Source organism: Jaculus jaculus, chromosome 7 (genome assembly GCF_020740685.1).
Source record: "Jaculus jaculus isolate mJacJac1 chromosome 7, mJacJac1.mat.Y.cur, whole genome shotgun sequence".
NCBI classification, from domain to species: Eukaryota; Metazoa; Chordata; class Mammalia; order Rodentia; family Dipodidae; genus Jaculus; species Jaculus jaculus.
Window position 1 is genome coordinate 4,280,154 of NC_059108.1, and position 22,930 is coordinate 4,303,083.

General features: G+C 49.7%; 1 protein-coding gene across 3 annotated transcripts in view; it reads left to right on the forward strand.

The window, feature by feature from the left end:
* Positions 1 to 319: 319 nt before the first annotated feature.
* Rhpn2 (rhophilin Rho GTPase binding protein 2) overlaps positions 320 to 22,930 on the forward strand; it is a 59,870-nt gene continuing 37,259 nt past the window's right edge. Inside the window, exons 1-2 of one of the 3 annotated variants that reach the window (XM_045155627.1) lie at positions 320 to 339; positions 18,693 to 18,808. In XM_045155627.1, the coding sequence (XP_045011562.1) occupies positions 18,780 to 18,808 (29 nt within the window). In that variant the 5' untranslated portion in view covers positions 320 to 339; positions 18,693 to 18,779. Of the gene's footprint in view, positions 340 to 875; positions 962 to 2,453; positions 2,591 to 18,692; positions 18,809 to 22,930 lie in introns of those variants that run through there. The other 2 variants (XM_045155625.1, XM_045155626.1) reach the window with 2 other exon arrangements.

Here is a 22,930-nt window from a genome sequence, read left to right on the forward strand (position 1 = left end):
CAGCAGACTGTATCCCTTGTGGCTTCTACAGCGACACACCCCCAAAACGCAGCAGCAGCGAGGCAAAGGCACGGGGGCGTGGCCTGAGACTGGAATGGGCGTGGTCAAGCGGGCTGGAGGCGTGGCAGGCGGCGGGGGCGTGGCCCCACGGATTGGAGGTGGGGCAGGCAAGGGACCCAGCCGCTGGTCTTACCCGACCTCTCGGTAGTAGGGTGGGTGAGGAGTGCATCCCCGCTTCTCCGACGCTGAGCGCGTCCCTAACCCCGGGTTGCGCGGTACCTAGCCCGAAAGCGAAACTCCTGTCGTCTCGCTGCGCACACGAGAAAGCTGACGTCCTGAGTATGGGAAGCACCCCAAAGCCCTCGTCCCTGTGGAGGTTCCCCGTGGGTGGCCCCCTCTCCCCGCCACCAGCCGGGTCTCCGTGGGGTCGGCCGGCCTCGGCGCTCGGTGGCGCAGCATCCGCGTCTCGGGGCCCGGGCAGGGGGCAGTCCCTCCCGCTGGACGCTTTCCAGACCTGCCTGCGCGGGGAGGAGCGCCGTGGGGGCCTGGTCCTGACTCCCCCCGGAGTCCTCGGCTCTGAGGAGCATGACTCTTGGCTAAACTGACCCGCGTGGAAGGGGCCACTTCCCAGTCTGGGCGACGCTGGGGTCCCCGGCGGCAGCAAGGCGCTCCCAGGCTGGACCCAGCACAGATTGAGGCACCGGGGTCCCCGCGCCTCGGGGCAGGGGCAGGGGCGTGTCCTCCTGCCCAGGGGGACGGAGGGGACGGAGAGGCGTGGCCTGCGGGAGGGCGCGGCTCCGGGAGGGGGCGTGGCGGGGGCGGGTCCCGCGCCCTCCAGGGCCCGGGGCGGCCCGGGGCGCCCCAGTCCGTCGTCCGCGCTCGCGCAGCCGGCATGACCGACGCGCTGCTGCCCGCGGCGCCGCAGCCGCTGGAGAAAGAGGGCGACGACTACTTTCGCAAGGTGAGCGCCGGCGGCCGTGGGGCCCGTGGCTTCCAGACCTCCGTCCCCAGCTGCCCTCCGCTCCGCCGTGCATCCACCACCCCGGCTGCCGGGTGTGGGGGGGAGGATCGGGGAGCGCGCGCGCACGGCCGGGGTGGGCCGGGCCCGGAGAGGGAGGGAGGGGGCGCGCCGAGCGGCGGTGGGGGAGGGGACCGCGGGGGCCCAGGTGGGGCTCCGGACGCGAGCAGGTGGCCGCAGCCCGGCCGCCGTCCGGGGCAGGTGCACGGGGCCGCGGGTGCGCAGGTGGGAGCCGAGGCTCGCCGTCCGTCCTCGCGCGCGGCGCACGGGGAAGGACCTGCTGCGGGCCGAGCGGTGGCACCAGGCTTGGTGGCGCGTGGCGACCCGACCTTCCCCCCCACCTTCACCACCCTTCTCCCCAGCTTCCATCGGAGCGTTTGGCCTGGGCGGGGTGGGGGGCGCTCAGGCGGAGAGAGCTAGATCACTCCTGGTGTGTTGGTTTCTTTTTTTCTTTCTTTTCCTCTTTTGCCTCCCAAATGCCCCCAGTGTCCGCCCCATTGACTTCTTAAGGGGACAGGGAGGGTGGCTGGGGGAAGGGTTTGTCCCACGTTTATCTCCCGGTTGCCCTGGAGAGAGCCAGAGCGCGGCGGCGTCGCCTTTTCTCATTGTATGCCAGAGCGGATTTATCCTCCTCTGGTGTTCCCCGACCCGGGTCCTGGTGTTCCTGGGCCAACTCGCGGTTGCCCCCCGCCCCGGGGACAACAACACCGGAGTAGCTCAGTCCTCCCGAGGAGATCCCAGCCCGAGTCCACTTGGGACCGGGATACCCGCAAGCTGCAAGACCTGCAAGATCGCTCTAAGCTGGGAATCGGTGACACTCTCCTCACCTTCCTTGCAGGTCCCTAGTGTGAGTCTAAAAATAGCTTTTGGTTTGGCCAAGGATCGGGATTGTTGTTGGTTTTTATAACAGATATGATCGAAGGCGCTGCGCGTCATTATGAACAGGGAAGTGAAACTGCTTCCCACAAAACAATCAATTCTTAATTGTTCAAGGCCTACCCATCCACTTCGTAAATGATCTTGGCAACTTCCTCCTCCCGTGGCACACGGATGACTTACGGGCTTTTGGTCACTGGTGAAGTGTGACAGGGTAGGAAGGGAATCTGGAGACAGGTGGGGACAGAGTGGGCAAATTTCTTTTTTGTAAAGTTGTTTTTAGCATTAAAAACCATCCCCCTCCCCCAGTTCTGAAGTATATTTAAGTTCAAAGATGTCATCATGGAATTACAGCATTATAACTTCTAATTATGTGTGGCATTTGGGACAGAAGATCACAGGCTAGAATTGCAGAGGGAGGCTTGGCCTGGGAATCCCGAGATGGACGTCCATCGTGGGGCCCCAGGGCTGGACTGCCTCCCCCACAAAATTGCTGTGGCCTCCAGCAAGTTGCTTCTTTCTGGAACTTCAGATCCATCTGGATTGTTTTGTCTTTGAGCTGGTGGCTTTGTGGACCTGTGGCTGCTTCTGCCGGGAGAAACGATGGGAGGAGTCAGGCCAGATGGGTCCTATCTGTGAGGGTGCCGATCCTGAGCCTTAGGGAACCGGTCTTCCTGTGGGACCCCTCCCAGCGCGGTGAGTCCCAGAGGAGAATGTGTATGGAGGGTAAGGGAGAGGAGAGAGAGAATTGGAGATTGGGTGTTTTCTTTTTTATAGATGCAGTTTCCCTGATGCTGGCTGAGTCCGAAATAAGGTGAATCACCACTTTACAATTAGAAACATCTATTTGAAAACGGAACCTTGTCACAAACCATTGCTCTGTGTTAAGTCTCCCCAGTCATGAGAGAGTCCTTTGTGTGAGGAAAAGGTGTTGACATGGAACCCTTTCCTGATCCCTGACCCCAGTCAGTTTGATTCAAGACAGATGCTCTCTAAATGCAAGGTGGGTGTGATACAGATGGCGTGGAATCTGCTTCTGATAAGAGGGAGCAGCTGGCAAAAGGCCTGGAGCGTGGGTTCTTGGAACTCTCAGGGTGGAGATACTAGTGGCAGCTAGGCTGTTCGGGATTATATATCCTAACCAGAGAGCTTTGAGCATGTATCTATGAAACTGTTCAAAACAGTGAGGATTTCTTGTTCTTTTCTTTTCTCTTCTTTGCTTTTTGAGGTAGGGTCTCACTCTAGCTCAGGCTGACCTGGAATTCACTATGTATTCTCAGGGTGGCCTGGAATTCATGGCGATCCTCCTACCTCTGCTTTCCGAGTGCTGGGATTAAAGGCGTGCGCCACCACGCCCGGCCAAGCAGAGGGATTCATAGCAGAAATATTTCACAGTGGAATGGTCAGTGGTGGTTGAGACACCAGGCAGAGAAGGGGCGAAAGGATTTAGTCCCCTGTGCACGCCATCGTCATCTCTCTCCTGTCTTCTCTGACACAGACTGCGATGACTTTGTCAGTGTAAAGCGCTTTGTTGGGCTGGGGGCAGGGAGGTGTAGCTCAGCGTGGAGCATCGTCCTGGCTTCCTTGCCCACCACCCCAACAGTGAATGAATGAAGTGCCATGACAGTGTTCCCTTGCCCCATCGGCTTGCACCCCTAACTCAGACCATGGGCCCAGTGAGGAAGTTCAGATGATGAGAGGGGCGCAGCAGGCATGCCAGCTTCTGTGTGGAGAGGTGCTTTGGGGGGCAGCAGTGTGGGAGGCCGTTGGGCCTTGGGACAGGAGAAATCATACCTGACTTCAGCCACAAGGAGAGGGACGAGAGACAAGCCTGGTGGGTGGCAGCGTGAAGGAAGCCGAGAAAGGTGTCTTTTTAGCAGACAGGTAAGGATGGCAGCCTAGAAGATTACCGTAGAGTTTTGGGTTCTGCAGGGTGGTGTTTTCGAGTGAGTGGATGGCCGGGCCTGGTGACACACGCCGTTAGTCTCAGCACTCAGGAGGCAGAGCGGGGAGGATTGCTCTGAGTTCCAGGCCAGCCTGAGGCTACGTAGTGACTGGAAAGGGAAGAGTAGAGAAGCATGTGTGTATTTTCCTTTTGAGATAGCGTTTACCTATGTAGTCCAGGCTTGCCTTGAAATTTCAGTTCTCCTCCCTTAGCCAGGTGTGGTGGGGCTGGAGGTGGGCGGTGTTGGTGTGACCTAGAGGTGTGTTCATGCCAGGTGGGCTCTATGCTATTAAGCTACATCCCCAGTTCCTTGAGTATGGGGTGTGTGTGTGAGTGTGAGTGTTTGCAGTGCTGGGTTAGAATCCATGGCTTAAACGCACATTACTGTTGACCTTCAATTGCTGTTTCTATAAATTTACTATTATTTTTTTGGAGGGAGGGTCTTGTGTAGCTCAGGTTGGCCTCAGACTTACTGTGTAGGCCAGGCTAGCCTTGAACTCCTAATTCTCCTGGCTGTACTTCCCCAACGCTGAGATTATAGGCCTGGGTCACCACGGCCTGCTAAAACCTAATTTTGATTTGTGTTTGTTTTTGTTTTGCAGCCCCTTAGGCCAGGCCATTGCTCAATCCTAGCTTTCTAGAGCGCTCTAAAGCTGAAAGTGAATTAAAACAAACAAAAACAAAGGCCCTGCTTGAAAGCAAGTCTTTTCCCCGTATGAGTGGCACTGAAGTGACTGGGTCTGCTCCCGGGCCGTGTTCAGAGCTTCAGCTGTGGGGCGCGGGGGGGGGGGGGGGGGGGGGGGATTGTCTGTCAGGCTGAGCAAATGAAACCTAATTGCCCACAAGTCCCTATGCCATCTGGCCTTGGACCCTCCATGTGTAAGATAATGGGAAGAGGGGACCTCAGGGCTATATAGGACTAGGCTGTACAGAGCTGGAGGACACAGGGTAGCCCTAGGTCAGGTATGGATACCCCGAGACAAGCTTGACTTCTGGATCCGGGTTGACAGCTCTGGCTGTGGTCTGGTCAGATACCATGTCTCTCTTCTTTTCCTAAGTCCTGTTTTAAAAGGAGAATCAGTAGAATTGCCTCCTCCCCCCCCCTTCCATATTTATCCTTTTCCTACTGAAGATCAAAGGACGTGTGTTTAGATCTGTAGGTAAAGGCAGAGCAATGTAAATTTCCAGAAGACTGTGTGCTGATAACAGCCCTTCTCTGAGTCCTCCTGGGACCAGAGTCCTACAATCCCCAGGAAAACCTGTTCCTAGGGGGAAAAAACCCCTGGAGAAAACCTTTTCCCAGGAGTGTTGAAAGGCTGTAAATGGGAGTCTCAACTCTGTGCCCAAGGAGATTGTCAGACAAAGTACTGCATTGTCGCTTGTTATCTCCGTGTCTTCATCCTTTGGGAACACCAGTGTCCTGAAATGAATTTAGCTCTATTGTTTTACTCAAGAGCTGTAGGAGACAGTGTTTGTTGTTCACTAAACCTGCTGGCTGGACTGGGCCCCAAGGTTCATTGTGTCCTGGTTTATGGCCTCTGTTTACTCTGTGCTTCCTGGAGGCTCCAGCAGAGAGACAACACTCTTCTTCTCTCTTTGTCTCTCTCCTTTCTTTCCTTCTCTTTCTCTTTTTCTTTATTTTCTTTTTAAACCCAGAGTCTCTTCCTTATTTTGCACCATTCATCTCAGTGAGGTCTGGTTTCAGTTAGACTTGTGGGTGTCATGTATGAGCACATGTGTATGAGGAAGTTTTATTTTATTTTGTGATGCTTGGGATGGAATGCAGGGCTTCCTGCATACTAGGCAAGTATTGAGCCCATCTCCAGTCCTCTTCTTTTCTTGAGGTAGGCTCTCTAGCTCAGGCTGACCTGGACTTCACAATTTAGTCTGAGGGTGGCCTCAGACTCACAGTGATCTTCCTACCTCTGCGTCCCAAGTGCTGGGATTAAAGGCATGTGCTACCACACCTGTCATTGAGTTTTTGATCCCTCTGCTTCAGCAATCCAAGCAGTTAGGATTATAGGCCTGTACCACCAGGCCTAGCTTGGGAGAACCTTCTGATGGGTTCACTAAGCCCAGCATGGAGTCGTGGGGAATCAGCAGCTCTAGTTTTAGGGGATACTGATATGTCTCTAAAGTTATTTGGACCCGTACCTTTGGAGCCATAGTACTTTATACCAGCTGGGGAGGGAGGGAGAGAGGGGAAGGGAAAAGCTGTATAGGTTGCAAGGTCCTGGATTTGGTTCCGAGCACTGTAAAACAAAAACAAACCAAAAACACTGTGGTGGTTTGAATGCAAGTGTATGTTCTGCATAACATTAGTTTTTTCCCTTTATTTTTCTGTATTTTACTTGTATTTAGTGTGCATATATGTGTGTATGTATATGTATATATATGTATGTATATGTGTGTGTATATATGTATGTATATATATATGTGTGTGTGTATATATATATATATGCATATATATATATATATAAAACATTTATTTATTGGACAGAGAGACAGTGAGAAAAAGAAAGAAAATAAGAACAAAGAGAGGCAGGTGGGAATGGGTGGGACGGATCCTCCACTGCAAACCAGCTGCAGATGACACATGCGCCTCCTTGTGCATCTGGCTTATGTGGGTCCTGGGGAATTGAACCTGGGTCCTTAGGCTTTACAGACAAGCACCTTAACCGCTAAGCCATCTCTTCAGCCCCCCCCCCCCCCCCCCCGTGATACTTTTGATTCAGTTTGCTACTTAGGTCCTCAGAGCCCTGCTGGAGGAGGAGTGCCTCTGGGGGTCGATATGAGTCCAGCCCTGCTAGGCATGTTCTGAGCTCTGGCTGCGCATGCCGGTTGTGCCTCTGCCAGGGATGGAGGAAGCCAGCTTCCTCCGCCGTGGTGATGCTTCACCTGGAACCTGGAAGCCTGAATGAAATTGGATCTTTCCTCTCATAAATTGTTTCTGCCACAAATTGTTTGTCCCAGCAATGAAACGGTAACTGCAGCCGGGCATGGTGACGCATGCTTTTAACCCCAGCACTCTGGAGGCAGAGGTGGGAGGATTGCCGTGGGTTCGAGGCCACCCTGAGACTACATAGTGAATTCCAGGTCAGCCTGGACTAGAGTGAGACCCTGCCTGGAAAAACCTAAATACATAAATAAATAAAAATAGAAAAGGTAACTGCAGTAGACATATAGAACAAAAACAAATAACCAAAGGAACTCCGTCCCCTCTCCTTTTGTATACTGCCACAGAGTAAGCCAGGTGGAGACTGCCGGGTGCAAGCTGAACTTGCCTTGGTGAAGGTCTTAGTGCCCAGTGGCCTGTCCTTATGTCGGATTCTGGCCTGGAGGTGTCCCTTGGCAGAAATAGACTTTTCTGGTTGACTCCAAGGAGAGTCAGTGTGATGAGTTATATTACACGGTAAATGTCCCTGGTTTCCTGGGGCTGTTTGGACTGTTGCCATGACACCACCTGATGCTGTTGGGCTTGGGCTTTTCTCTGGATGGGCACTTCCTCCTCTGGCTCAGGCTGCACTGGAGAGCAGTGGAATTAACTGCAGGTGCACCTCAAGCCGCCTGGTGTCCAGCGGGGGCCGCGGGCCTTGTTTAAACGCTGGGAGTGAGGGCTCCATGCTGCACCGGGGCAGCTGCGCGTGGTGAGTCCCTCTGGCCCCGCTGGTGGACCCCCGAGTTCACTGTGGCCTTACCCCTTTGGAAGAAATAAGAGAACAGGGCAAGCAATCCAAAGTACTTCAGATGTAGTTTATTTTTCTCAAACATCACGTCACACAGGTCAACATTAGTTGTCATGAAGAGAGTGATCACAGCAGTATACAAGTTCAAGGTCATACGCCACACACAGCCAGCTGTCCAGATAAGGACTGTGAGCGTGGTGTGTCAACCCTGTTGGCTGGAATTAGCAGGTCACAGGTTGCGGCTGAAAGTACACCTGATTTGTGGAGATTTTGGTGATTTCAGGGGCAGTGGGAGGCGCAGTGAGACCTTTGCTATTCAACATGTTGAAAAGTTACCTGGCTTGGTTAGGTGGGCTTGATAAGTGTATGCGCTGCACAGGAATTGCAGCTCTTAGAAGGTTGAGGCAGGAGGATCAGGAGTTAAAGGTCATCTTCAGTTACATGAGCTGTTGGAGGCTACCCTGTTTGAGACCCTGTCACTCTGTCAAAAAAAAAAAAAAAAGAGAGAGGAAGGGAGAGAAGCCGGTCATGGTGGCCCACACCTATAAGCCGTACACTTAGGAGGCTAAAGTAGGAAAATGGCCATCAGTTCTAGGTCAGCCTGGGGCAACAGAGTGAGTTCCAGGTCAGCCTGGGCCACACTGAGACCCTGACTCAAAAGAAAAATAAAACAAGCCAGGTGGGGTTGGCATTCACCTTAATCAAAACATTTAGGAGGGGCTGGAGGGATGGCTTAGCGGTTAAGGCCTTTGCCTGCAAAGCCAAAGGACCCAGGTTCGAGTCCCCAGGACCCACATTAGCCAGATACACTAGGGGGTTCATGCATTTGGTTTGTTTGCAGTGGCTGGAGACCCTGGCATGCCCATTCACTTTCTCTCCCTCTTTCTCAAATAAATAAATTAAATTAAAAATAAACATTCAGGAGGCAGAGGTAGGAGGACCACTGTGAGTTTGAGGCCATCCTGAGACTACATAATGAATTCCAGGTCAGCCTGGACTAGAGTGAGACCCTGCCCCACCCCCACCCCCCAAAGAAGTCAGACGTGGTGGCGCACGCCTTTGATCCCAGTACTCTGGAGGCAGAGGTAGGAGGATTGCTGTGAGTTCAAGGCCACCCTGAGAATACAGAGTGGATTCCAAGTCACCCTGGACCATAGTGAGACCCTACCTCAAAAATCCAAAACAAACAAACAAAAACAAAAAAACTAAAAACAGGGCTGGAGGGATGGTTTAGCAGTTAAGGCATTTGCCTGCAAAGCCTAAGGATCAGGTTCCTGTTTTTAGTTTTAACTTTTATTCATTCATTCATCGGCTGTTTGAATTAGGGTCTTGCTATAGCTCAGGCTGCAAACTGCTCCTGCCTCAGCCTCCTGACTGGGAATTCCAGGCCTACACCATTTCTTCCTTTATTTATTTTGGACATAGTAAACCTGGATTCTTCCCCCACCCAGTCCCCGGCAACAAGTGACATGAGCCCTGTGTGCATTGTAGGGAATCACATGCTGTTTCTGTACTTTCTGGCTGATAGCTCTGGCGAACTCATAAACAAACAATTCTGTTTTTCAGAGTTCAGTGGTTGAGTAAGGGATTGTGTAATCCAGAAGGAATGAGAAGGGCAGAGAAAAATAACCCCTGCTGGAAAAGCAGCTCAACACACCTGCCTGCTATGGCCCGGGCAGGGGTCCCCGGGCAGGCAGACCTGTTTGTCACTGTGCACCCAGTTTTATTCCTGATATTATGTCCCAAACTTGCACCCTGCTCTAAAATTGCTGGAAACACACCCATGTACGTGGCTTGATTTTCAGCCGCGTGGACGCGAGGACGCTCTGGTCCTGGAGTGGAAGGGAGGAGGCCTGGAGTGGGGCCCTGGTGAGGGAGGAGTGACTTGTGCAGTCCTGGCCTCCAAAGGAAGTGCCTGGGTTTTTGCCTAGGTATTGTTCTTAAATAGCGTTTTTCCAGATAAACAATTTGCCTATACTCTTAAGGGCATGCAAAAGAGAAAGCCTCCAGTCTAGCTAAATTTATTCTAATTAGGACAGTTTTAGTTATTAGTGCCAGAAATTCCAATGCAAAATAGCTTAGGCTGATGAGCATACACCATGGTACTCCACTGGATTCTTATTTTATTCCTTTTTGTTTGTTTGTTTGTTTGAGGTAGGATCTCACTCTAGCTCAGGCTGACCTGGAATTCACTATGTAGCCTCAGGGTGTCCTCGAACTTGTGGCGATCCTCCTACCTCTGCCTCCCGAGTGCTGGGATTAAAGGCGTGTGCCACCATTCCCGGATACATAATGTATTTTGATCATATTCACCTTCTACTAACTTCCCTTGTCCCTGCCTCCTGCTGAATCATTTCTTCTTCCCTGGTTCCTCTTCTGTGATTTTTTTTTTTCTTTCTGAGATCCTCTGTTGAATTATGGGTGAGGGTTATTTACTAGAGCCCAGGCAATAACCAGTGGCTGCACCACTGAAGAGCATGTCCCCTCCCCCAGCACCATTAAATGAAAATAAAGCAAAACAAAACAAAATTTAAATTTATTTTTATTTGCAAGAGAGAAAGAGGCAGAATGGGCATGCCAGGGCCCCCAGCCACTGCATATAAACTCCAGACACATGCGCCACCTTGTGCAGCTAGCTTACATGAGTATTGGGGAATTGAACTTGAGTCCTTAGGCTTTGTAGGCAAGAACCTTAACTGCTAAGCTATCTCTTTAGCCCAGCTACAGGCTTTTGGCTAGCTATGAATTCCTTCCCATGTAGCAAGTCTCAAATCCAATCAGAAAGCCATTGATTATTTCCGTAACAACCACACCACTATCGCGCAAATGCGTGGCTGATCGGTTGTATAGTATTTTATTTATTAAATTAAAAATTTATTTTATATATGTGTATATATATATGTATGTGTGTGTGTATGTATGTGTATCTATCTATCTATCTATCTATCTATCTATCTATCTATCTATCTATAAAATAGGCAAGTAGAGAGAGAGAGAGAGAATGGGCGCTCCGGGGCCTCCAGCCACTGCAAATGAACTCCAGATGTGTATGCCCCCTTGTGCATCTGGCTTTCTGGCTTACATGGGTCCTGGGGAATTGAACCTGGGTCCTTTGGCTTTGCAGGCAAGTGCCTTAACTGCTAAGCCATCTCTCCAGCCCCCTAAAATTTGTACATTTTATTATGAACTGGCCCCTGCAACAGAAGTCCAGAATAATGGCTGCAGGCCTGGCCTGATCAAGAGTTTCTCTGGTCTGCTTCCCCTAGTTTTCTTCCGTTCTAGGAAGACACTCCCCTGCTGCAGTGACCCAACTTTGCACACTTTCTCAGGTTAAAGGCCATGAGACCAATGGTGGCCTCTCTCTTTCTTCTCTTTTTCTGCTTTATTTTAGATCACACACCCAGCAGTGGCCCTTGCTGGCGAGCTGTGCCAGGCCTGTCTCACTTGTGTGTCTTTCTCTGATCCAATGTCAGATTTTCCCAACTGGCCAGGCCCGGGAGTCAGAGGCCCCTCCCTGTGGAAGGTGGGTGGGAGAACACGGATGTACCATGCTGACCCATCTTGTGCTTCCAGTTGTGGTTGTGGGCACGGGTCACTTACTGTTCCCCAAACGGGCAGCCCTCACGCAGCCAGGAAGCACGTGGGGGCGGTGCCAAGGGCTGGACAGGTGAGTTGCCCCAGCAGCACCCCCACATAGGGGAGGGGCAGGAGAGACAGGCTGAATCCCTCTACAGTTCTATGGCCTCTCAGCTCCTGGCCCATCGGGTCCAAGAGGCCCTGAAGTGACAGCGAGCATCTCTCAGTACTTGCTTGGTTTTGTTGTTGGTGGTGGTTTTTTTGTTTGATTTTGGTTTTGTTTTTCCAGGTAGGGTCTCACTCTATCCCAGGCTGATCTGGAATTCGCTATGGCCTTGAACTCATGGCAATCCTCCTACCTCTGCCTCTGAGCACTGAGATTATAGGTGTGCACCACCACTCCCTGCCCTCACTGTAGAATTTTGCCAATGGTGATCCTTGACGTCCCGCAGGTCAACTTGGCATCCTGAGCTCCAGGCCAAGCTGCTGTGATAGCTGAGTCCGCGCACAAGTGAAGGAGGCATTGAGCTGTGTGGAAGCTGTTCCTTCAGGGCTGGGGACTTGCTGTTAGACAAGACCAGAGGGCTGGCGTTGTAGCTCAGTGGTGGAACGCTTGCCTAGCTGCCTAGCATACCCGAGGCATTCAGTTCCATCGCTAGTATGGCCAGAAAACAAAACAAAACAAAACACCCTGCTCACTTGATCAAAGATCAGGTTTTTAGCTCAGTGGAATAGTATGTGCCTGGTGTGTTTGAGGCCCTGGGTTTAATTCCAGCACCATCACCAAATTTTTATATGTATGTGTGTATATTATATGTGTGTGTGTGTGTGTGTGTGTGTGTGTGTATGCCTTTGCTAAGTGGGGAGGCTCTTTTGCTGGGAAAATACACATTTCTCCTGTTTAGGCACAGGAAAAGAGCCCCTTCCCTCCACTTAGCAGAGGCCCGGATGGCTCAGTCCCTGGTGATGCTAAAAGGTTTGACGGTCTCGCCCACATTTATTTCTTTGGACGTTCCCAGGCACCAGGTGGGCGTTGGTGTGGTGTTCGGCAGGCCCAGCATTCCTTCCTGTCAGTAAGAAGCAATGAGGTTAATGAGGTTTTGGGTCCAGTGTTGCAGTCCAACTTAATCCCAGCATTCCACTGCCTTATCTGTTAACCGAACCCCGTATCTGTGGGCTGGTCCAGGCGTAGTGATTCCAGAAGTTGGGTCAAGTGGAAGAGCAGAAGTTCTTATCCATATGCTGGAATGAACAGTTGCTTATCAGCTCCGTGAAGACACATCCAGGATTTGGCTGTTAAAGCTTCTTTGTAAAATTGCTCAGCACGGGTGAGCTGCGTCCTTTGGAAGCAAGTCAAACTAGCCCGTCTTACTAACTTCAAGAAGTGGAAAGGCAAAAGACAATGATTTTAGCTCTTCACTCTTAAATTAGGTTAACATTAGAGACATTTTAATAATATCTGAGAAAAGACTGTGTTATTCTCTTCCCTCCTCTGCACCCTATGGAAGACAGAGTAACCTTATATACCTCAGGCTGTCCTTGAACTTGCTATGTAGCCCAGGCTGATTGATCTTGAATGCATGATCCTCCTGCCTTAGCCTCTGAAGTGCTGGGGAAAGAGGTTCCTGATTTCAAATTTTAATCAGAGGTTCTTTAGTGTTCTGAAATATCCTAAGAGGGGGGTGGAGAGATGGTTTAGCGGTTAAGCACTTGCCTGCGAAGCCTAAGGACCCTGGTCGAGGCTTGATTCCCCAGGACCCACGTAAGCCAGATGCACAAGATGCAAGCATGCATCTGGAGTTCGTTTGCAGTATCTGCCTCTTTATCTCGCTATTGCTCTCAAATAAAAATAAAAATATTTTTAAAAATACTTTAAGATCCATTCTCACTCAGATTCAGACTGTTTCTGCTGTGTAAACTTGGGGCTGGGGAGGGACAGTACCCTTCTGAGACAGGGAAAGCTATGTTCGAGGGGCTTGAGGGGCAGATAGTGGTCACGTTCTGGGATCTGAGGATGAGACGCCCTGTGGAAGGAAGCATTTCTCACCCTCCTCTCCAGACGCCACAGATTCTGGGGCTCCTGAGGAGGCTGGGCTGTAGATAACCAGCCTCTCCTTCCCGAAGGCCAGGCTGTGGGTGTGGGAGCCCAGGGCTAGGTGTGGGGGAGCTGAGCAGCAGTGACGCGGCTGTAGAGAAAGGGCAACCTCGGCACAGAATGCCACCTGCCAAGCCACTCCTTGGGAGCAGCCACAGTGGGCAGGTCCTGCAAATAAAACTCCCTGAGGAATGTGGTCCTGACTCCCCCATCCCCCTGCCCATAGAGAGAGCACCACTGAGTTTCAGTGAAACTTGCTTACTGATCTCAGACTTGCTGGAAGAAACACTATTATAACCCACATACCCCGGGAGGGGCAAAAGGCAGGGAACAGTGTGTGGCCCCTTGACTAGGAAGGCCCTAGGTTTAATTCCCAGCACTACAAAAAGAAAACGTAAAAAGAAAAGTACCCCAGGAGATCACAGGCATAGAGCACAAACAGATAATTCATTGAATAAGAAATCTTAAGTGCTCGATATTATATGAATAAATATCTACCTTCACTAATAAAGCATGAAAATTGGAAAAATGAGATAGCTCTTTTTATTTTCATTTATTTATTTGACAGAGGGCGGGAGAGAGAGAGAGTGGGTGTGCCAGGGCCTCCAGCCACTGCGAAGGAGCTCCAAAGTGCGCCTGTTTGTGCATCTGGCTAATGTGGGTCCTGAGGAATCGAACCAGGGTCCTCTGGCTTTGCAGGCAAACACCTTAACTGCTAAGCCATCCCTCCAGCCTGAGATAGCATTTTTTTAAATTATTTGAGAGAGAAAGGAAAGAGAGAATGGTGCTCCAGGGCCTCTAACTACTGTAAATGAACTCCAGACACATGTGCCAACATGTACATCTGGCTTATGTGGGTTCTGGGAAATTGAACCTAGGTTCTTAGGCTTTACAGGCAAGCACCTTAAATGCTAAGCCATCTCTCCAGCCCCAGGATAGCTCTTTTTGCAAAAATTAAAAACAGTACTTATTTTTTAATTGCTTCTTGGCCTTTTGGCTAAGATCAAGTGTAAAAACAGTACTTTTAAATACTAAAAAAAAAGACAGAAAAATAAAATGCCTGGAGAGATGGCTTAGTGGTTAAGGTGCTTGCCAGCAAAGTCTAAGAACCCAGGTTTGATTCCCCAGTACCCACGTAAGCCAGATGCACAAGGTGGTATGCACATCTGGAGTTTGCAGCGGCTGGAGGCCCTGGTGTGCCCATACTCTTTCTCTTTCCAATAAATAAATAAAATATTTAACAAAAAAAGAAAGAAAAGTAGCACTTTAAAAAAATAATACCTTTGCTTGCAGAAGCCATAGGTTGTTACATGAGAAGCCAAGTGTGATGGTGCACGCCTTTAACCCCAGCACTCAGGAGGCAGAGGTAGGAGGATCGTTGTGAGTTTGAGACCATCCTGAGACTACATAGTGAATTCCAGGTCAGCCTGGGCTAGAGTGAGACTCTACCTCCAAAAACCAAAAACCAAAAAACTTGGATGATAAGTGTGGTGGTAGACAGTTGTAATCACAACACTTGGGAATCTGAGGCAGGAGGATTGCTTTAAGTTGTTAACCAGAGCTTGATCTACATAGAACCCCCCAAAAAAGATTAAAAAACAAATGTAAAAATTCCCTTTTGAACCCAACTAGTAAGATAACCTGGCTTCAAAATGTGCAGAGGGGGATGGAAGATGGCTTAGTGGTTAAGGCATTTGCCTGCAATGCCTAATGACCCAGGTTCAATTCCCCAGTACTCATGTTAGCTAGATGCACAAGGTAGCACATGTGTCTGGAGTTTGTATGCAGTGGCTGGAGGCCTGGCATGCCCATTTTTTTTTTCTCTCTCTCTCTCTCTGCTTCTCTCCCCAATAAATAAATAAAATATTTAAAAATAAAAAACATTTTTAAAAAAATGGACAAAGGATCAGAACTAGTAATTCTGCAAAGATCTATCAATGACCTCAAGCCTGTGGAAGGCCTTAAACACCTTCTGGACCAGATTCCAGACAGAAACCAAGCAAGAAGGATATGGGCCAAGAATTCTTACCAGGTTAGTCAGGGTCCAAGGTCCCTGGTCATAGCTTCTGGAATGAGCAGAGTGATTGGGTGGGGAGGGGTTAGGGATGGAACCCAAGTTCTTGCATGTGTTGAGCATATCCTAACTGAGTCATATCCCCATCCCAAGTCTGTGAAAATGTGTGTGAGACATCACACACATCAGGATGGCTAGAATAAAAAGACAGGGCTGGGGGTGTGGCTCAGTGGCGTACAACTTGCCTAGAAGCTACCAGTGTGGAGCTTTTATTCAGGTGTCTCCCATAAGTTTAGGTGTTCTGAATGCTAGGTTCCCCAGCTGATGGCAATTGGAAATTAAACCCTCCAGGAGGCAGTGTATTGCTGAAGGCAGGCTTATGGGTGTTATAGCCAGTGTCCCCTTGCCAGTGTTTGGCACATTCTCCTGTTCCTATGGTCCCCCTGATGTTAGCCAGGGGTGATGTCCACCCTCTGCTCATGCCATAATTTCCCCTGCCATCATGGAGCTTCCCTCTTGAGCCTGTAAGCCAAAATTAACCTCTTTTTTCCCTACAAGCTGCTCTTGGTTGGGTGATTTTCTTTATGTAAAATGTTTATTATATGAATAAATTGAATCCATTTCAAGTGTAAAACTCAGCGCGTTTCAACAAATGTATATACCCCTGCAATCATTGCCACAACCCATCTCCAGTGAGACAGGGTCTCCACCATCATAGACATTCCCAAAAGTCCCCTTAGTCAGTTTGCCTCTCCCCTTAGTACTCCCATACCACTGGCCTTGTGTTTTACCATTGTGGATTTGATGTGTCGACTCTAGAATTTCAGATAAATGGACTGGGGCTGGAGAGATGGCTTAGCGGTTAAGCGCTTGCCTGTGAAGCCTAAGGACCCCAGTTCAAGGCTTGATTCCCCAGGACCCATGTTAGCCAGATGCACAAGGGAGCGCACGCGTCTGGAATTCGTTTGCAGTGGCTGGAGGCCCTGGCATATCCATTCTCATTTTTCCTTTTTTAATTTTTCAGTTTTTAAATTTTTAAACTTTTTTATTTCAAATTTTTATTAGCAACTTCCATGATTATAAAAACTATCCTATGGTAATACCTTCCCTCCCCCCACTTTCCCCTTTGAAACTCTGTTCTCCGTAATGTCCCCTCCCCCTCTCAATCAGTCTCCCTCTTTTTTCTTTTTTGTTTTGTTTTTTGAGGTAGGGTCTCACTGTGGCCCAGGCTGACCTGGAATTCACTATGGAGTCTCAGGGTGGCCTCAAACTCACAGCGATCCTCCTACCTCTCTGCCTCCCGAGTGCTGGGATTAAAGACATGAGTCACCACGCCCGGCTTCAGTCAGTCTCTCTTATTTGGTTGGGTGATTATACCAGCAGTGAGAACCTGACTGTAAAAGTCAGTGGTAGAGCTCTTCCTAATGTAGAACGGTATAATCACTTAGAAAACTGATCTGTTACTTTCTCAAATGGTTAAATTCAAGATTTAGAATAATTTATATATGTGCAACAAATGAAAATACAGACTTGGGCTGAGCATGTAGGTTAGTGGGGGCGGGGCTTGCCTAGCATGTACAAGACCCTGTCCGGTTGAATCCCTGGATTTATTAAAAAAAAAAAAAAAAGACAGAAAATAGAGACTTAGGGTTGGAGACATGGCTCAGCCGATAAGGCGCTTGACTGTAAAGTCTAACGACCAGAGTTCAATTCCCCAGTATCCATGTAAAGCAAGTTGCACAAAGTAGAACTTGCATCTGGAGTTCATTCGCAGTGGCTGGAGGCCTTGGTGCACCCATTCTGTCTCTCTTCTCTCTGTCTCTGCTTGCAAATAAATAAATAAATAAATGTATGTATATATGTTAAAAAATAAAAAGGTACCTTTAATCCCAGCACTCGGGAGGCAGAGGTAGGAGGATCTCCGTGCATTCAAGGCCAGCCTGAGACTACAGAGTTAATTCCAGGTCAGCCTGGATCAGAGTGAGAGCCTACCTCAAAAAACCAAAAAAAAAAAAAAAAAAAAAAAAAAAATAATAATAATAATAATAAATAAAATAAAAAGGTAGATGGGCTAGAGAGATGGTGGCTAAGGGGTTATGGTGCATACCTGCAAAACTGAAGGACCCTGGTTCGGTTCCCCAGTACCCATGTAAAGCCAGATGCTCAAAGTGGCACATGTGTCTGGAGTTCATTTGCAGCAGCTGGAGGCCCTGCCACATCCATTCTGTCTCTATTCTCTCTGTCCTCTTGCAAATAAAGTAATTAATTAAAAAAAAAAAGCCTTGAAACAATCTAAGACTTAAAGGAAATGGCAACTTTTTTCAAAAAAAACAGTAATATGCAGTTTTATTATTATTATTATTATTAAGTTTTGCTCTTTAGACTTGGTTGGTCTGGAACTTACTATGTAAGGCTGGCCTCAAATTTGTAGTAATCCTTCTGCCTCAGCCTTCAAAGTGCTGGGTTGTTACCACACCTAACCCTTCTCCTACACGAGGCTCTTTTCTTTTTCTCGTCTCCCCTCACTTCCTCGTCTCCTCTCTTCTTTTTTTTTTTGAGACAGGGTCTCATGTAGCCCAAGGATAACGTTAAACTTGTGATTCTCCTGCTGCATTCCCCAGTGTTAGGTTAGGTCACAGGCATCACCACCACTTTGCTCATGTGCTGCTGGGATCAAACTCGGGGCTTCACGCGTGCTGGGATACTCTACCATCTGAGCTGCATCCCGTCCCTACCCCTGTCCATCAGGAATACTGTGTAATGAAATAAAATTTCATGATAGCACAGTGATCAAACATAGTGGCCAGCCGTGGGCACATTTGTGTAGGGAAAGGTTCACGCCGCAGGCCCGAGGCTGCTCTTAGGGAGGGCTGCTTGCAACGCGGGCCCTTGCCGGTACCTGGGAGCCTGGCTCTTGGAGTCCTCCCACTACCCCTAACTGATAAGCTTGGTGCGCTGTGCCCAGGGGTGGTTCAGTGGGGTTTGTCATCGGCACCTAATATTTCCTCTTGGGGGTCTGGAGATTTGGCTCATGGTAGGGAGAGGTGCCTTTGTGCCTTTGATTGTCCAGTGGGCTAGCCTGGGCAGATACTGCATCCTCATCGCTGCTGGAGGGCGGATGTGCTGTGTGACCGTCCCAGTGGGAGGGGACATCCAGGAGGCCTGCCCCTTTGTGATCCAGGCACGCGCCCTTATTAAGCCACCGAGATAAAGCTGTAATCCCGAGTCCCTTCAGTCCTTCTAGCCACCTCCCAGTGCGAGGGTGGACTGTGAGGCTGGGGGACAGCTCCCAACGCAGCCCTGGGCATGTGACACAGAGGCAGGAAAAGTAGACGAGAAAGAGAGAGCTCACTGCTGTTTTGGAGCTGTGCTCTCCTGATGGACTCCTGTGTTCTTCCCTGTCCGTTTCAGGGGTTGCGCTTTTTTCTGTATCTTTATTTTCTGTCCTAGTAAACCTTGAACTCTCTATTTTTTCCCCTCAGGGTTGTAATCCCCTTGCACAAACTGGCCGGAGCAAACTGCAGAACCAGAGGGCTGCTTTGAATCAGCAGATCCTGAAGGCTGTGCGGATGCGGAATGGAGCCGAGAACCTTCTGAAGTAGGTGTCTCTCTCTGGCCTGGGGCCCTTGGCTGGGCTCCAGCGGTCACCTGTCTTTTCCACTCTTCCCTGCACTCCAGGCCAGGCTCTTGCCTTCTGTTTTGGGGTCCCTCCTCATTGCTGGAACCTGGAGCAGGTCCTTTTCTTGCCCAGAGCTTGACTATGTTAAAGGCAGAGATTTTGTTTTGTTTTGTTTTTAAATATTTTTTTAAATTTTTATTTATTTATTTATTTGAGAGTGACAGACACAGAGAGAAGGACAGATAGAGGGAGAGAGAGAATGGGTGCGCCAGGGCTTCCAGCCTCTGCAAACGAACTCCAGACGCGTGCGCCCCTTTGTGCATCTGGCTAACGTGGGACCTGGGGAATCGAGCCTCGATCCGGGGTCCTTAGGCTTCACAGGCAAGCGCTTAACCGCTAAGCCATCTCTCCAGCCCTGTTTTGTTTTTGAGGTAGGTTCTCACTCTGGCCCAGGCTGACCTGGAATTCACTATGTAGTCTCAGGATGCCCTCGAACTCACGGCGATCCACCTACCTCTGCCTCCCGAGTGCTGGGATTAAAGGTGTGCGCCACCACGCCCGGCTGAGGGCCGAGACATTTTGCCCACTCTGTGTGTTGGGGGAGAGGCATGACAGATAGCGAGATGTCAGATGGCTTGTTTGGAAGTTCAGTCATCATCTTGCTGTTTGTTTGCCATGTGGACTTGACCATGATCTCTGGGCTAGCACTGCTTCTGGTGTGGTTGCTGCTTGATAACTGTGTGTTGATTGTCTAAGGGAGGAGAAAGCTCTGACAGTCAGGACTTGGCGATGGAAAAGGCACCTGAGTTTAGATCTTTACAGCCTATGTTTTAGAAAAAAAGTCCTCTTTTTTTCTCTCTCCTGTGATGCTGGGGTGGAAACATGGACTTGTACATGATAGGTAAGTCCTCTACCATAAGCAATTCATCTTGGTGTAAATTCATTTCTGAATCGATACAAAAGGTCTCTTAGATGCTAAGTGTGCAAAAGAAAGGGGTAACAGGATATCCTGCATGTGTGTTTAAAAGACTCAGGTGTGTGCACGCACGTGTGTGTGTGTGTGTGTGTGTGTGTGTTCGTTTGTCCCAGGCTGGCCAAGGATAACCTTGAACTTCCTTTTAAAAAATATTTTTATTTGGGCTGGAGAGATGGCTTAGTGGTTAAGGCACTTGCCTGTGAAGCCTAAGTTCTCATATTTGACTCTCCAGGTCCCACATAAGCCGGATGCACAGTGATGCAAGCATGCAATGTTGCACATGTGCACAAGAGGGTGCACGTGTCTGGAGCTTGGTTGTAGTGGCTGGAGGCCCCAGAGCAGCAGTTCACTTTCTCTCTTAAAAAAAAAAGGCAGTCTTGGGTTGGAGAGATGGCTTAGCGGTTAAGCGCTTGCCTGCAAAGCCAAAGGACCCTGGTTCGATTCCCCAGGACCCATGTTAGTGAGGTGCATAAGGGGCGCATGCTGTCTGGAGTTTGTTTGCAGTGGCTGGAGGCTCTGGCCTGCCCATTCTCTAGCTCTCTCTCCCTCTCCCCCTCTTTCTCTGTCAAATAAATTAAAAAAAACAAAATTTTTTTAAAAGGCAGTCTGAGCCGGGTGTGGTGGCACATGCTTTAATCCCAGCACTCAGGAGACAGAGGTGGGAGAATCTCCCCTGAGTTCGAGGCCACCCTGAGACAATATAGTGAATTCCAGGTGAACCTGGGCTAGAGTGAGACCCTACCTCAAGAAACAAAACAAAACAAACAAAAAAGGCAGTCTGTTGGTCTTGCCTCAAAAAAATTACTTATTTGTATATTTATTTATTTTGGGGGTCTGGACGTACTAGGGCTGCAGAGGAACTTCAGATACATGCTCTGTGTTGTGTAGCTTTGCATGGGTCCTGGGGACTTGAACCCAGGGCGGTCGGCTTTGCAAGTGAGCACCTTTAACCACTGAGAAATCTCCCCAGTCCTTGCCTTGAACTTGTGATCATCCTTCCTTTACCTCCTGTGTGCTAGAATTAAAGTTATGCACCACTACACCCAGTTTATGCAGTGGTGAGGATCGAACCCAGGTCCTTATCCATGCTTGGCAGGTTCTCTACCAACTGAGCTACATCCTCTGTGACATGTGTTTTTAATATGTGCACAAAAGGACAAAGGAAGAAACTTTATTAATAGAGTTTGTTCTTGGGAGGAAGGCTAGGGCATGGGGCAATTTCTACTCCCTCCCTCCCTCCTTCCATTCTTCCCTCCCTTCCTGTGTGAGGAAGTGGCGTTCTCTAGGACATACTGACATGGAAACATGACAAGGGCTGACCCAGGGTGTCATAGCCTTAGGGACATGGACCAGGGGACGAGACTCCCATAAGCCTTACTGTTGACCGCACCGGCGAGTGGCCTTTCGCAAGCTGCCCACACCTGGCTTGGTGGAGCTACTGTCAAGTTAACCGTGGAGGAGCTGGGTGGGGGTGGGTGGGGTTGTTAATGATTCTCCTAGCAACCCGCTGGCTTCAGAGTGCCCCACTGGAGAGAGTTGTCAGAGGAGACCCTGGAGGTATTTATTAATCTGACAGCTTCCTGAAATCAGATAGGTTCTTGGGCCAAGCCTTGCTCTGGCCCACGGTGTCCCTGGGTGACCAGTTACTTGACTGTCTCTCCTGGCGAAGGGTAATTTCTGTCACACCTCGGGCCTGCCTGTTCCCCTTTCTGATTTCTGGGTGCTCGGTTTGTGGCTCCTAGAGAAGGTAGATCAGTTGGAATGTGGGCAGGAGGGCTTTTGGGAAAACACAGGCTTGGAAGTGAGGGTCTCAGAAATTACTCTGCAGGTGAAAGGGGTATGGTGGCTAAGCAGATGCTCTGGGCAGGCAGGGCTTGTGTCCCTTGAAGTCTCCTTGTGTCTCCTTCCCTGATCCCTATCAGCCGTGAGTCCATGAACTTCCTGGAGCTTGACTGGGAAGATAGCCATGTTTTCAAAGGTGCCTTTTTGGGCCATGCACAGAGAATATTCTCTCTTCTAACTCCTTCCTTCCCTTGTGGAAAAAACGAAGTGGAAATAGATGTTTCTCTGGAATGGTCTTTGTGCGGCTTAACGTGAGTCGCCACTCAGTTCAGTTGTAACGCCTAGTTCTCCAGCCTAGAGCAGGTGGCTGTCTTCTCCCACGGGAACTGGTGCCAGATCCGGCGCCCCCTTTGTGACTCGCATGATCTGTATGCTTGCCAGCGAGCCGTGCGGCCGGCCTCTGTGCTCTGAGTGACAGGGATTGCTGGGGACACGGCCAGTGCTCAGTGCGTGCTCCCTCTGGAGTGGCAGCTGCATTATGGATGGAGGACGGGGCCCGGGGAGCCAGATCTTCTTTTTTTTTTGGGTGTGTGTGTGTGTGTGTGTGTGTGTGTGTGTTTGGTTTATTTTTTCCTTCTAGGAGAGAAACTAGATCTATCTCTCTCTTGCCTGCCTGCCTGCCTTCCTCCCTCCCTTTTCTATCAGAGAGAGAAAAAAATACAGGCGCTCCAGGTCCTCCAGCCACTGCAAATGGATTTCAGATGCGTGTGCCACCTTATGCATCTGGCCTTTATGGGTCCTAGGAAATTGAACCTGAGTCCTTAGGCTTTGCAGGCAAACACCTTAACTGCTAAGTCATCTCTCCAACCCTATCAGGTTTTGTTTTTTTGTTTTTTTGTTTTTTTTTCATTTTCCAAGGTAGGGTCTCACTCTAGCCCAGGCTGACCAGGAATTCATTCTGTAGTCTCAGGGTGGCCTCAAACTCATGGCAATCCTCCTACCTTTGCTTCCCAAGTGCTGGGATTAAAGGCATGCGCCCCCACACCTGGTTTATAACTTTTTGAAATCATTTTTATTTTCAAGGGACAGAGACAGAAAACGAGAATGAATATGGACATACCAGGTCCCCTTGCCATTGCAAATGAACTACAGGTTCATGTGTCACTTTGTGTATCTGGCATTATGTGGGTACAGGGGAATCAAACCCAGGCTATCAGACTTTGCAGGCAAGCACCTTAACCACTGAGCCATCTCCCAGGCCCCTTTACAACTCTTTGAATTGTTGAACTTTTAAATATTGGCAACCAGTGTAGGGTAGAAAAAGCAACACACTGACAGCCTCG